This window comes from Dipodomys ordii, unplaced genomic scaffold, assembly GCF_000151885.1.
Source record: "Dipodomys ordii isolate 6190 unplaced genomic scaffold, Dord_2.0 Scaffold21, whole genome shotgun sequence".
In the NCBI taxonomy this organism is placed as follows: domain Eukaryota; kingdom Metazoa; phylum Chordata; class Mammalia; order Rodentia; family Heteromyidae; genus Dipodomys; species Dipodomys ordii.
Window position 1 is genome coordinate 9,454,364 of NW_012267237.1, and position 15,526 is coordinate 9,469,889.

The 15,526-nt window shown below is 45.9% G+C and overlaps 1 protein-coding gene across 1 annotated transcript in view; it reads left to right on the forward strand.

The window, feature by feature from the left end:
• Positions 1 to 11,117, forward strand: part of Trio (trio Rho guanine nucleotide exchange factor) — a 225,379-nt gene extending 214,262 nt beyond the window's left edge. Inside the window, exons 53-56 of the mRNA XM_013013843.1 lie at positions 2,796 to 2,874; positions 4,781 to 4,981; positions 8,174 to 8,312; positions 8,803 to 11,117. Coding sequence (XP_012869297.1) covers positions 2,796 to 2,874; positions 4,781 to 4,981; positions 8,174 to 8,312; positions 8,803 to 9,351 — 968 coding nt within the window. The 3' untranslated portion in view covers positions 9,352 to 11,117. The remainder of the gene's footprint in view (positions 1 to 2,795; positions 2,875 to 4,780; positions 4,982 to 8,173; positions 8,313 to 8,802) is intronic.
• Positions 11,118 to 15,526: the final 4,409 nt, after the last annotated feature.

The following is a 15,526-nucleotide window of genomic DNA, read 5'->3' on the forward strand; positions in this document are numbered from 1 at the left end:
GCTTTTTGAATTATGGCAAAAGAAAGAAAAATTTGAAATTTGAAAATTAGGAATCATGGACTTTTTTTTTTTTTATATTTTTGCCAGTCCTGGGGCTTAAACTCAGGGTTTGGGCACTGTCTCTGAGCTTCTTTTTGCTCAAGGTAGCATTCTACCACTTGAGCCACAGCACTACTTCCAGCCTTTTCTGTTTATATGGTGCTGAGTTATCAAACCCAGGGCTTCATGCATGTGAGGCAAGCACGCTACCACTAGGCCACATTCCCAGCCTGATTTTTTTTATCTTTTTTTTAAAGTCATAGATGTTACATAGTGGATTGTTTTTAATAAGTTACTCCAGAAAGTTAAGAGCAGCAGATGTGAGTCCTGTTTCAAAATCGCCTGTTGTAAGAAGTTTTATTTGCAGACCTGGATGATTTAATTCAGTCTAGTCACACTAGTGGCACTTGTCCTGTCTGTGTTGAAGTTGTTCGCTCCCTACGCACTGTCTAGTTTCTGTGTCTGAATTCCTTCTGGCCCTGGCTGTCTCCCTGAACAAGGTGGTTGTGCACTGTGGTTGGCTCAGAGCAGGAGAGCTGCTGGAGGCGCACTGCCTACAGAAGTGCCCAGCTGTGAGAGGGAATTCTGAACCAGAGTGCTGAGTCCCATCACCTCAGACTTATGCAGGCCCATAATTCAAGGATGGTGGGAAGAAAACAGGTTAGGAATATGTCTCACTTAATAAGAAAGAGAAGCTGTGAATAAGAGGGACCAAGGGTCTGTGGCACTGGTTGGAGGTTGAACTCTGGGCCTGGTGCTGTCCCTGAGCCTCTTTGTGCTCAAGGCTAGCACTCTACCCCTTGAGCCACTCCGCCACTTCTGGTTTTTAAGTGGTTAATTGGAGATAAGAGTCTCAAAGGGACTTTTCTGCCTAGGCTGGCTTCAGACTGCTAGCCTCAGACAGATCTCAGCCTCCTGAGTAGCTGGTTATAGGTGTGAGCCACCACTGCCCAGCTCTTTCTGGCTGTTTCTTGAACTAGCTTGTAGTCAAAAATGACTTTTACATTTGATACACTTTTCTGCATATACTCAATATTTGAATAAAAATATTTTTTTAAGAAACAAAATTGCTGGGCCAAAGGGAGTGAGAATGCTGAATGGGTAACACTGATCAAGATGCTGCCTTGTTAAATGGCAGCGTCCTTTGTACACTACTTAAAGCTAGTTTTAAAACTGTTGAACACAGAAGAGTATGCAAGCCATTTCAGTGAAAAATAAAGAAGGAAAAATGCTCTATAGGCTAAAATCCAGGTTTTTGTTGTTGTTGTTTTGTCGGTTGTGGGGCCTGAACTCTGGGCCTGGGCGCTGTCCCTGAGCTCTTCAGCTCAAAGCTAGCACTCTACCACTTGAGCCACAGCACCACTTCCGGCTTTTTCTGCTTATGTGGTACTGAGGAATCAAACCCAGGGCCTCATGCATGCAAGGCAGGCACTCTACCACTGAGCCACCTTCCCAGCCCCCTCCAGTATTTCTTAGTTGGATTTAATAGGCACTTCAAAATTACCTAATATACTAGCTTCATAAATGAGGCTCGTGCAGTAATTCTTCTACAGTGCAGTTAGAAAGTATTATTCCAGAGTGACTAGCATCATCATCAACAAAGCACTCGAAAGGAGTAAGAGTTACTCCATTTATGACAAAAACAGACCATACGCACTGTGTACTCTGGGGTAGTGATTGAAATGAAGGCCTTGCTTCCTCTGTCTGCTTCAGTGAGGAGTTGCGCTCTGGTGTTCTTGGGCTGCTACCTCTGAGGCCACACATTTGGGCTCATTCCAGTCGAGTGGAACCCTCAAGGGCTCCTGCAACAGCAGTTCTGGCTGAGGACTTTCCCGCAGGCTGCTAACTCTCTTGCCATGGGGGAGACACTTTTCCAGCTATGGGTGGCATGGGGAAGGTACAGGAGGAAGTGGCTTTACCACACCGAGCCTTGAAGACAAATCATTCGCTGTGGTTTAAGGAAAGACATGCCTGTTGATGACCTGGCCAGTACTCAGGTGAGGGTAAAGATGAGCACATACTCTAGCTGAGCTGGGCCACAGGGCATGTGAGAGGATGAAGGAGGAACTAAGTGGACTGAGGCCAGAGGAAGTGTCCAGAATCCAAGGAAAGCTTGAGACTGTGATAGAAGCCGTTCTTCCTGGCGTCATCTGGCAACTGGGTCACCTGGTTACAAAATAAGAGGCTTAATGATTATTCCTGCAGGAAGAATATAGAAAGAATGTTTTATTTTCCTTGTACGTACATAATACTGCATTCCTTTTAATCTGGCACTTGTATGATAAAGTTCTGTCTTTGTCTGCAGTGTCTTTTTTATTTATTAACTTAAATCCTGTAGTCACAATCCCACGATTTCTGGTGGTTATGAAAAGGAGGCCTAGCTTCAAGCCAGGTGAAGGAAAGGGAACTACCTAAAGCAACACTGGCCATTAGTAATAAAATGAAAGCCATAGATGAAGTTTTGTATTTTTTCTAAAGATCATATTTTTAAAACAGTAAAGTTAGTTTCATCAGCACATTTAATTTAATCTAGCATATTTGTACCACTGGATTCTAACATAAGATCAATAGTCTGTACATTTTCCCGGAGATATCTTACATTCTTGCTTCATGCCAAGTCTCAGCATCCAGTGGATGTGTTACGCTATAACGCATCTTCACTTCAGTGATCTGCATTTAAGATGTTTAGAGGCTGTGTGGCTGTCATGGCGGGCACTGCAGGTCTGTGATTTCTCACCAAGATGCTTTTCTTGTAGGTCCAGGAAGTGATGGGATCATGGTGACCTGGAAGGACAATTTTGACTCCTTCTACAGTGAAGTGGCTGAGCTTGGCAGGTAGGAGGGAAAACCAGACCCCCTGGGTTAATAAAGTTAAATGGGTATGTTACCAACAGTAGAAGGTGCAGTCTTGTGTGCTGAGACTAACATGTGAGGGCCCTGGGGTAGAACACTGAAGAAGAAATGAAGCCGCTTTCAGCTTGGTTCCCAGGGAGAATGGAGTTTGTAGGCCATGGGCTCTCCATGGGTGGAATGAACGAGCCTCCCTTCTGTGCTTCTAGAAGAGTGCTATCTAGGTGCACCCTCTGGAGAGTTCGGAGGAAGGACACAGGCTTCTTGTGGGATTTGTTTTGTGGAAGCCCTGTTGGGAAAGATTGTGCATGTAGATTTAAAAGAATTGCTGTATAATCAGATGGATTATCAGGATCCCCATGACCCAAACTAAGAAAGAGGTTTCAACATAGTGGGGCTGCTTTCTCAGAAGAGGCAGCCTCGGCCAGGCGCTGGTGGCTCACGCCTGTAATCCTAGCTACTCAGGAGGCTGAGATCTGAGGATTGCGGTTCAAAGCCAGCCTGGGCAGGAAAGACTGTGAGACTCCTATCTCCAATAAACCACCAGAAAACCAGAAGTGGCGCTGTAGCTCCAGTGGTAGAGCGCTCGCCTTGAGCTGAAGAGCTGAGGGACAGTGCCCAGGCCCAGAGTTCAAGCCCCACGACCGACCAAAAAATAAAGAAAGAAAGAAGAGGCAGCCTCGGCCAGGTGGTTCAGTAATGCCAGATAGCCAGGCTCCCTTGAGCATTGCACTTCCAGGCATTGTGCTCCATGGGCAGAAGAGGAAGGGAAGGAAGCAGGAGCACTGGCCTTATTCCTTCTGAAAAGCTTTCCAGGAAACTCCACCAGCAGTGTCCTCCTACATTCCAGTGGCCACACTTGGTCACCTGACTCCAGTGAAGTACCTCCCAGTTACATATTGCAGCATACTAAGTCCACCCCATTCACTATCTTACCAGTAGGGGTATGTCCATCCTCCTAGTGCTGCAGCTTGATTGACTGGGAAGATAGTTTGTCCATCTCTGCAGAGCTCAGCCAGCTGGCATACCACACCTCCCATGTTCAGGGCACCCTGCCCAGGACTCCAGCTTCTGTCTACATAGACATTTACTCTGGACTTTCTCACATGATGGCACGAGCAAAAACGACAAAGCCCCTTAAAACTCTGCCTCAGAGACCAACAACTGCATTGCATCCATAGGGCAGCTGCTCAGTTACTGGGAAGCTGAGAAGGAACCCCACTTCCAGTGGGAATAGCAAGCGGTGGCATCTGTAAACCACCTCAGCTGCCCATCACAGGTTTATGCATAGTCTTCATCTGTACCCAGTGCACTAGTCTTCCTTGCTGTCCAGATCTAATCTGGTAGGGCAGCAGGCTTGAGCCTGGTGCCTTAGGTCATCTTATCCAGATAACGTTACAGTGCTGTTAGGGCTCTGGTGTGGGTATGGAGTACAGCTCCGGGGTCCCTGATAGTGAACTTGGGGACAGCTTGCCTGCCCTCCAGTGCAAGGCCAGGACCACTGCAGATGTCCCTTTCAACAAGTGTGTAAAGGGTGCTCCCAGGAGGCTCTGATCCACTCACCCCACCCTCTGATGATGAGAGTGGTGATGAGGATGGAGGTGGAGGCAGCCAAGGAGCCCTGGTGCTGTCACTTCTGTCATTCTCAGCGGTCAGGAAGCCATCGGGCCTGCACAGTCCTGGCATGAGAAATGGAGGCTGTAGGGTGGAGGAAAGGTGTGGCAGTGGAGAGGTTTGGACAAACACAGGTGTTAGACCTTCATGGCACCGCATCTTCTCCCACAGTGTGGACTGGAGTTGGGGAAGCACCCACGGAAGTGGCCCTCTGTGCAGTCCATAAATAAGTCTTTTCCTCAGAGCTCTCTGAAAATTATTTTAACATATTTTACAGGGGCAGATTTGCTGTCGTTAAGAAATGTGATCAGAAAGGAACAAAACGAGCAGTGGCCACAAAGTTTGTAAACAAGAAGTTAATGAAGCGTGACCAGGTCACCCATGAGCTTGGCATCCTGCAGAACCTCCAGCACCCCCTCCTCGTTGGCCTCCTTGACACCTTCGAGACTCCCACCAGTTACGTCTTGGTTTTGGAGATGTGCGTACACCTGACTTTCTTCCCTCTGTAATCATTGGCCTCAACTCCAAGCACTTTTATTGATTCTGTTTCTTCTCTGAGGAAAGATAGTAAAGGTTTGGGGGTTTTGGGGGGAGGGGTGGGTTTTGTTGTTGTTGTTGTTTGTTAGTCATGGGGCTTAGACGCTCTGGGCACTGTACCTGAGCTCTTTTGCTCAAGGCTAGCTCTCAACCACTTGGAGCCACAGCTCTACTTCCAGTTTTCTGGTGGTGAGTTGGAGATAAGAATCCCACTGACTTGCCTGTTCTGGCTGGTTTTGAACTACAGTCCTCCAGATCTCACCTTCCTGAGTAGCTAGGGTTATATGCATGAACCACTGGGGATTAAACTCGGCCTCACACTTACTCAGCAGGTACTCTACCAGTTGAGCCACACCTCTGGCCCATCATTTGGAAAATCTCCATCCGTTGTTCAGTAGGGAGAGTAGGATTGATAGGGTAACCAAGAGGTCAGGTGGCAGAAGATTCGCCTTCACTTGCAGGGACTCCCTCAGGGCCTTGCACCTGGTATTGTTTTATTATGTTCTTTTTTTTTTAAGAAATTGCGAAATTGCGTCAACTTTGTATTCATATACTGTTTTGTAGAATGGGAACTTCTTTGTACAACCACTTAAAGATAATAATTTTTTTTTTGGTTGGTCATGGGCTTGGGCACAGTCCCTCAGCTCTTCAGCTCAAGGCGAGCGCTCTACCACTTGAGCTACAGCGCCACTTCCAGTTTTCTGGTGGTTTATTGGAGATCGAAGTCTCACGGTCTCTCCTGCCCCGGCTGGCTTTGAACCGCAATCCTCAGATCTCAGCCTCCTGAGTAGCTAGGATTATAGGCATGAGCCACCAGCACCCAGCTAAAAAAAATTTTTTTAATAAATAATTAAATTGTTAGAGCTTTAAAAAAAATTGTGTCAAGATGCATGGCGCACTTATGAACTGATTTGTTGTCGCTCCTTTGTACTACTACTTAAAGATAATGAAAATACAATTTTTTATAAAAAGAAATTATAAACTTAACACTTAGGAAGTAGAATCAGAAGGATCATACCTGGAAAGATCCTGTCTTAAGTAAAAAGGAAGGAAGGGAAGGAAGACAAAGAACAGAAAGAAGGAAGAAAAGAGATTGTAAATGCATCCATCCTATCCACCCTATACTCTTCATATGGCAATGCTCTTGCAAGGCCTAAAAACCTTGGGTCTGGCCTACCACCCTACCCAGTATCCTGGGGGAAGTGGATGTCTCAGAAGAACCTAACAATCCAGTACTGCATTTCTAAAATCGTCCCCTAGGGCCCAGAAACACAGTTTTCCAGACCCTGTCCCTGGAATGGGAGACACTTCATAGAGCCAGAGGGGAACCCAGCAGCATGTACGAAGAACAAGCCGGCTGGCCAGGCCTGCCAGCTAGTTTCATGCTCAGTGCACTCACTGGCTCATGGAAGACTTCTGTGGACTGCTGTCCTGGGGATACACTGAGCCTTTACTTGTGGAAAGACCAGACCAGGCCCCTCCTGTGAGCCCCCGGGCCTGGGGCTCCTTTCTGGCACAAGCTGCTGTGCCTTTTCCCCCAGGAATTTTTTTTTTTTTTTTTTTGTCGATCATGGGGCTTGAACTCTGGGCTTGGGTGCTGTCCCTGTGCTCTTCAGCTCAAGGTGAGCGCTCTACCACTTGGCCACAGCGCCACTTCCGGTTTTCTAGTGGTTTACTGGAGATAAGAATCTCATGGACTTTCTTGCCCGGGCTGGCTTTGAACCGAGATCCTCAGATCTCAGCCTCTTGAGTAGCAAGGATTACAGGCATGAGCCACCGGCGCGTGGCTCCCCCAGGGATTTTAACAAGCTTCAGTGCCAGGTGCAAGGCCCTGAGGGAGTCCCTGCAAGTACAGGAGACTCTTCCACCACCTGACCCCTTGGTTACCCTATCAATCCTACTCTACCTACAGAACAACAGATGGAGATTTTCCAAATGGTGGGCTGGAGGTGTGGCTCAACTGGTAGAGTTTTGTGGCTCAAAATCCTTGACAAGTCTCCTCCATTTCTGGTCTAAAGCTTCAATTTGCCCAGCTGTTATTTTTTTCTTTTTTCACCACACTAGGGTAAAGACCAGTGCCCTAGCATGTGCTCATCTTGAGCTACTCTGCATCTTCTATTTCTTTTTTTTTTCTTGAAAATTATTTGGTTTGACCTCATTATACTAGTGACAGAATTAATTTTAACAACACAGTTAAGAACTTCATAACATATTCCCATTAATTACAGGTTGCTATTCTTTCTATACATTCCTGTTTTGCACAGGGCTGCACTGATCCCAGGATTCAGCGAGCCCTTGGCCTATTTATGGGACCTTAGGAAAGTTATACCTTTTCTGGCCTGAGTTTCCTCAACTCTATAACAAGGGCAAAATAAGCCTTTTTTCAGAGAGTGTTGAGAATAAAGTGAATTGGTGGAAAGCTTTTAGTCCACACACATGGATGATACTTAATTTTAACATTAAAAATTAAATTCAGCTGGGTGCTGTTGGCCACACCTTGTAATCCTAGCTATTCAGGAGGTTGAAACCTGGAGGATCACAATTCAAAACCAGCCTGGCAAAACAGTCTGCAAGATATCTCCAAATAACCAGCAAATAGGAAGCCTGACTAAAGTCGTAGAATACAGTTGAGCAAGCATAATGCCAAGTTTGGGGTTTTTAATTAAAGTAGGAAAACTTGACTGGAACATTAAGCACTTCCTGTATGGCTACATCTGGCTCTTTACTACATGATCTTGTCCTGCCATCTCAGGACACACAACCTCATCCAGCCTCTGTACACAGGAGGAAACCAAGGCTTGGGCAGGCAGAGTGCCCCTTTCTTTCCTGCACAGACACCTGCAGAATACCTGCTGTGTGCCAGGTGCTGTCCAGCAGCTTGCCACAGGAGGGTTTGAGTCCTGACTGACACTCTTGTCCACCTGCTTTCCCTGATGGCTGAGATCCTTGTTCCCACTTGAATTTTCACAGTGAGAATGTGAAAACTCAGCCTCCTTGTCCAGCGATGCCCGACATACTGATGAGGCACTCACAGTGAGGGCCAGCACCAGGCGTTGACCTCTCGCTGAGCTGCATGGGTCTGTAAGTGGAAGCCCATTGTGACAACCTCCCTCCCCCTCTCCCCCTCCTGCAGGGCTGACCAGGGCCGCCTCCTGGACTGTGTGGTACGATGGGGAAGCCTCACTGAAGGGAAGATCAGAGCACACCTGGGGGAGGTTCTGGAAGCTGTGCGATACCTTCACAACTGCAGGATAGCACACCTGGACCTAAAGGTTAGTGGGTCAAAGGCTGGACAAGGATGGCTCCAACCAACATCCAGCATGCCAGCCTGGCTGGTCCTCCTAAGCGAAGCCCTGAGCCCTGGGGCTGGGTGGAAATGGCGGGGAGCGGAAGGCAGTTAGAATACTGGTTCCTTTAAGTCTTGTAGCATGTCATGAGACTTTGGAAAGTTCCTGTGAGTTCTGCTGAGTTAGTATGGCACCCAGTTCAGTGGAATGCTGGAAAGTAGAAGAAAGTGTTACTCTTTATGTAGAAGGAAACTGAACACTCCGCATTGTGACCCAGAGCGCAGAGCTGCCCTGCACTGAGCTGGCCAGCGGCCTTCAGGTCCCTCTCCCCTCCCCTGGGAGGGCTGTTTCTGCCCAGCAGGAGCTGTTTGTTTTAGTGACTTCAGGGCAGCCTTCCATCTCCCCACAGGATACTGACAGTCAGCTTGAGTTTGGGGATGCGTGGAAATGATGCTTGCCTTATCCTGTGTTCTAGCCTGAGAATATCCTGGTGGATCAGAGTTTAGCCAAGCCCACCATTAAACTGGCCGACTTTGGAGATGCTGTCCAGCTCAACACCACCTATTACATCCACCAGTTACTGGGGAACCCAGAGTTTGCAGCCCCTGAAATCATCCTTGGGAATCCTGTCTCCCTGACCTCGGACACATGGAGTGTTGGAGTGCTCACCTATGTGCTTCTCAGCGGCGTGTCCCCTTTCCTAGATGACAGCGTGGAAGAGACCTGCCTGAACATTTGCCGATTAGACTTTAGCTTCCCGGAGGACTACTTTAAAGGGGTTAGCCAGAAGGCCAAGGAGTTTGTGTGCTTCCTCCTGCAGGAGGACCCGGCCAAGCGTCCCTCAGCTGCACTGGCCCTGCAGGAGCAGTGGCTGCAGGCAGGCACCGGCAATGGCAAAGGCTCGGGCGTCCTCGACACATCCAGACTGACCTCCTTCATCGAGCGGCGCAAACACCAGAATGACGTTCGACCTATTCGTAGCATTAAAAACTTCTTACAGAGCAGGCTTCTGCCTAGAGTTTGACCTATCTTGAAGTTCTTTCTCATTCTCTTTCACCTGCCAATCAACTAATTTGAATTTTGAAGAGGAAAACAATCAAACCTAAGTACTGGCTGCCGACGTTCAGTTCATCGTGTGATGCTGCGTTCTCAGTGAGCTGCGCTGGGGTGGAGGACCTTCAGTTACCTCTGCGAAGGCAGAGATCGCGTTGCTGTATCACAGTATTTTATTCAGGTTTCTGCAAAAAAAAAGAAAAAAGAAAAATAAAAAAAGAAACTAAAAGATACTTTTTTAAATGAACACGAATAGAATTTTGCAAATTTAAACATTTTGAAGATTTGTTCAAGGAAACACAATGCCTGTGTTCAACCACCGGCGTTCACGAACAAAACAATGACATTGTACATTCTGGGGAAGACTCGCCCAGGCGGCCACGACTCTCATGGCCGCCTTCAGCCAGCCCTCAGCTTCTACCTGGCCCTGACCTTCTCCAGCTGCCTGGTCTGAGCATGTCTTGCCAGACACCAGACTTGGCTTCTGAAATGTGCATTTCAACCTCAACTTTTGCATAAAATAGAATGAATTGTTTTGCTCTGATGAAATGTAGGCCTTACTTGTATATAAGACTGTTCCTGCCTTCGGTCTGTCATTCCCCTCCCATCCCCTACCCAGCACCTGGGCCTTCCCTGAGGTCCAAGGGTCTGCCCATTAAATGAAGACTTCAGGTTCGGTCCAGTTCCACTGCCCCCATCCCATCCCGACCCCAAGCCATCAATCAGATAGATTGTTGAGCGGTATACAGTCAGATGAAAATACTGTAAATGCACTCGTTGGGGGGGGGGGTGGTTTTATTTCATATCATGTGCAATGTCGTGGCTTTAACATTTTATGCAACTATTTATGAAGACCTCTGTTGTATCTGTAATAAATATATAGAAAAAGCACATGCTTCGTACGGTGAGCTTTATGGTGTGTGTGTGTGTTGGGGGAGGGGTCGTAACCCTGTGCCATCAGTTCAGAGAGACCTAACTCTTCGTGAAATTTGTCAGTTTTGAAAACTGTAAAAGGTGATTTCATACTCTGAATAAAAACCTGGATAATAGGGTAATTTTTTTCAAATTTATTATGCTATTATTCAGAATGCCAAAGTATTATTTTTTTCCCAAAATCAGTCTGGACATTTACTACTTTTTAAACTTTTTGACATTCAACTTTCTGTACAAAAATTGGCTGGATTTTGAGCTTTTTGGTAAGAAATTAAAGCCAATTTAGCACTGGCCACCCTGAGGCTGGTACCTAATGCCCGTGTCACTGTGGCAGAATCCGTGCTGGTGTGGGGAGGACTTGGAACACAGACACTGGTTTCTGGCATGTTTGAATTTTTCTGGATGTCTTTTTATCTTTGTGTGAAATACGGTAATAAAATAAGAGACCAGCCTGCTTCCCAAGCCAGCTAGACATCTATCTGGGTCTTGAGCCATAAACTGGCATGATTATGCTTCACAGCTTCCAATGTATTTTATTTATTCTTTTGTTGGGTTTTTGTTTGTTTCTTCTTGTAAAATTGTACAGAAACTTTTTAAAAGAAATTGGATTCAAAAACTGGATGTGTATCCGTAACCTCATAACTTTCATTTGTGTATTGTTTCTTTAATTTCAGTTAATTTTTTACATTATTTTGCATGTATATTTCTTTGTACAGAGACCTTACATGTTTACACAGTATGATGTGATGTAAATATTTTATTTTACCATCAGTTATTTTAAAAAAATTAAACATATTTGCCTGATTTTTGTGTTAGGCCTTTTATTTCAAATGATCACACTTGCGTCTCATACATCCCTCAGGGAGAGACCAGCGGAGTCCCCTCCTGGTGGGAGGGACAAAATGCCCTGGTGTGGGAACCTGCTGGGAAGCTGCCTGACCAGCAGCAGGAGCCTGTCAGGGTCCTAAAGAAACAACTTTCAAGACACTGGGATGCAACCATAGTGTCAGCTGCCTACAACAAGGCCATAGCTCCACCTGATTGAAGGTACCCTACTTCCTAATGGCTCTGAAGCTGGAGCTGAGGGAAAAGTTTCCGTGTCCTAGCCATAGAAAAGCAAGGTTAATATGCTCATATAGTCAAAAAGATGAATTACTCAGGTTCAAGCATCACAAGTAAGATTCCACCACCACCCCTACTTGAAAGGGTGCTCAGTCTGCCCTCAGCAGGACTTGGCAGCTCTGCCGACCCTACTGACGACAGGAGACCGTTGTCGGTAGTGACGAGTATCATCTCTCTCATTTTGATTCTTTTCAGTTTTCCATCTGGGATGCTGACACAGCACTCCATAAAGAACAGGTCTTCAGATGGGCACTGGTGGCTCATGCCTAGCCACTCAGGAGTTGAGATCTGAGGATCACAGTTCAAAGCTATCCCAGGCAGAAAAGTCTGTGAGACTCTTGTTCATCTCCAGTTAATTGGCAAAAAGTCAAAATTGGCAGTGTTGCTCAAGTTGTAGAGTGCCAACCTTGAGCGAAAAAGCTAAGAGACTGTGCCCAGGCCCTGAGTTCTAATCCCAATATTGGCACCAAGAAAATAATTTTTTAACGTTTTTTATTGTAAAAAATACTATACAGAGGGGTTACAGTTACATGAGCAAGGTAATGAGTACATTTCTTATCAAGCATTGTTCCCTCCTCCTTTGTTTTTCCCTTACCATTCCTTCCCTCCCACTTCCTCAACTACACTCCCCACCCCAGCCTAAAATTGTAAAGTTCCTTGTTCAACAATGTCTTGTACATCTCATTGTTACAATGGGTCAACCTGTATCCCTATTAAAACCAAGTCTTCATTGGTTTCTGGAATCCTGAGCAGAGGCCAGTGTGGAAGGATGATTCATGTCTCCAATTTCTGGTCTGCTCTAGGAAGAGGAAGCCTCACGGTGCTTCCCTCTCACACTCCAGGGCTACACAGAAGGAGGACTGGGAAGGAGCCAGAATTCAAGCCAGCTCTCCGTCCAGAGCACAGCCTGGGGCCTGGAGAAATCTTAAGTGTTTTCCTTTTTACTGTATACTTCCTGCATGATGAATCTAGGCCTATACCCCCAAATATCAGGTTGGTTTACATTCTGCATGTGAGGTGGGCAAGTGGTAATCACCAGAGTTTCCAACAAATAAATTAAAAAATCATCTTGCAGCAGGCATTGATCATAAAGATATTTAACTGGTATGGTGCTACATGCCTATAATCTCAATACTGGAGAAGCTGAGGAAGGAGAATCATGAGCTGAAGGCCAACCTGATCTGCCTGAGTGAGGCTTCATCCTTTTTATAAAACCATGTAGGAGTAGCTCACACAAGAGAGACATGGTGATATAACCATTTTGGACCACTGAGGTTTTTCCAGCTTTTTGGCTTCAGTGCAGGAATGTGTACAGGTTTTCATAAGAACATGAAGATTTTATAGATCCTATTGGAGGTGAACGTTTCTCATCTTGGATGGCCAGACTGTTCTCCATGCTGTATCAATTCATATACCACTGCCCATGTGAGAGTCCTCCAGTACCTCTATGTCAACCCAGGGTTGGTGGTACCACTGTTGTTCCTTTTTTAAATTTGGCCATTTTGATAAAGGTATGCTAATGCAGCTTGGTGAGGGCGGGGGATGGGGGAGGATGGGCTGTCTTGAGGCTTGAACTTAGGTCCTGGGTGCTGTCCATGAGATTTTTTATGTGAGCCATAACTATTTCCAGTGGATTTTGTGTTTAAGTCTCATGGACTTTACAGCTCAGGCTGGCTTCAAACCATGATCCTCAGGCCTCAGCCTCCTGAGTAGCAAGGATTACAGACGTGAGCCACCAGTGCCCAGTCATAATGCTGTTTTAATTTTCTTTTCCTTAGTAACTATTTCTGTATGTCCTCTTCAGTGAATTGCTTCTTCGTGTTTTCTTAATTTGCCTTCTTAGATTGATTTGGGTTTGATTGTTGGGTTTTGAATGGTTTTTATTCACTCTAGATATTGAAAATATAGTACCTCCCCCTCTTTCTAGTGACTTTTTAACAGGATCTTTCTCAGAGAAGAGGGTTTTAAATTTAAAAATCCAATTTATCAATGTCTCATTTCATGGATCAAGTTTCTGGTGTTGAGTCTAAGAACCTTTGTTGGTTTGTGACAGGCTCTGCTCTCTGTGTGGTCCAGATTGGCCTCAAACTCAAGATCTTTCTGTCTCTACCTCCCAAGTGCCAGATTACAGGTGTGTACCACCACACCTAGCCATATAACATTCAGGTTTTTAATATATAGTTTAAGTGGGTGTGGTTTGTTGGGTGGGTTTGGTGGTAGTACTGGGATTGAAACTCAGGGCGTCATACTTGCTCTGTAGGTACTCTATCACTCAAGTCACTTTATGCGTTGGTTATTTTCAAGATAAGGTCTCACTTTATGCCCCTAAGATGATCCTATTTGTGCTTTTTGTCACTGGGATGGCCAGTTCTTGCCCCATACCCTGCCACTGTGCTTCCCTTGCAGCTTCAGATGACATCGTGCTTTCACTTTAGAGTGGAGAAGGACATGCCAATGGCAGTGAGACGGTAAGCCCTTCGTATATTTTACTGTTTTATATCTTTTTTGGACTCTCTGTTGTTGTTGAAGTCATACTTAACTAGCAGCACTCATAGTCTACTACTTATACCACCCACACCAAAATATCCAAAGAACCATAGGAAGGGAGGGACAGAACAGATCGCTGAGTGCCAAAGGCTCCTGGGGACTGTGTGCAGGGTGCAAAACAGACAAAGGCTGGATGGAGGGAGAGGCAACGAGTTGAATCATGTAACTACTGGAATGATGTAGCAGAGGTTCAGAGATAACAGGAGCTGGGTCTTAAAGAGCCATCAGGGTCTCCAGGCTGTGACTTTAGAATTGCCCCAGTCCTTGATAGCTCTGGTTGGTGAGGCAGGCACAACTTTCATAGAATACTAGCTGACACAGCATTTGCTTCTCAGGCAGCTCCTTGCTCTGGCTATTTCTTATTTACAATTCAAAAACCTTAGAGGTTTATCTTTCAGGCTGTGGCTCTCATTCTTCTCTCCAGGACTGCTGCTTTTCTAGAGCCTTTCTGGCTCTCCTTGCCACAGGATACGAAAGGGAAAAAGCGGACAAGGCAGAGACACGTGAAAATCCAAGAAAAGGAGAAACTTTTGAATCAGGTATTCCATTTATGATTAATTACTGCTTCTAAGAAAAGTAAACTTCCAAACAAAGCATTCCATTTATCATCACTGCTAGATAACTTGTATCATTGTTCTACAGAATGCATATATCTGTTTTCAGTGTTTAAAAGCTGCACACCTTTTGCTCAGTCTCACACAATCCATCAGTTTCTTTAGGACTGTGTTTATCTCCTGTTACTGTGTTTAAGCCAGAAAGACCATGTCAGAACAAGTGACCTCCACAGGGCTCTCCAAGCACTATGGATCATGGGCGAACTGCCTAGCCGGCTGCACTGTTAAGACAGGATTTCCATATTTATTACTTACTCCAAGAGAAAAAAGATGCAAAGCATAAATATTTTGCAAACATGAAAATTATCTCCCAGCACCAGGCTCTCCCCTGCCAGGAGTTTTCTCCATGGTTTAACCTCACCAAAAGCAAAGCCTTGATTACCTTTCCCAACTGTATGGACAAAAGGGAAACTGAGAGCAGTCGTCGACAGGTGCAGATGCTGACTTTACTTTCCTGCACAGACTTCCCTGTGTTTCTTGGGCCTCTTCTGTGGTCCTCATCTGTGGGGGACAGTGGGTCAGTGGGCCGCCTTCTCTGACAAGCTCTGTCTATCCCTAGAGGCCTCAGTTTGTCTCACTCCTTTGTGTGTAACATTGTTAAAAATCACCATAAACTTGGTGGAAAATCACTGGGCACCGGTGGCTCTCACCTGTAATCCTAGCTACTCAGGAGGCTAAGACCTGAGGATTGTGGTTCAAAGCCAGCCTGGGCAGGAAAGTCCATATCTCCAGTTAACCACTAGAAAACCAGAAGTGGTGGCACTGTGGCTCAAGTGGTAGAGCACTCACCTTGAGCTGAAGAGCTCAGGAACAGCACCCAGGCCCAGAGTTCAAGCCCCACGACCTGCCCACATATACACACACACACAAGAAGAAGGAGGAGAAGGAGAAGAACAGGAAAAGGAGGAAGAGGAGGAGGAGGAAGAGAAA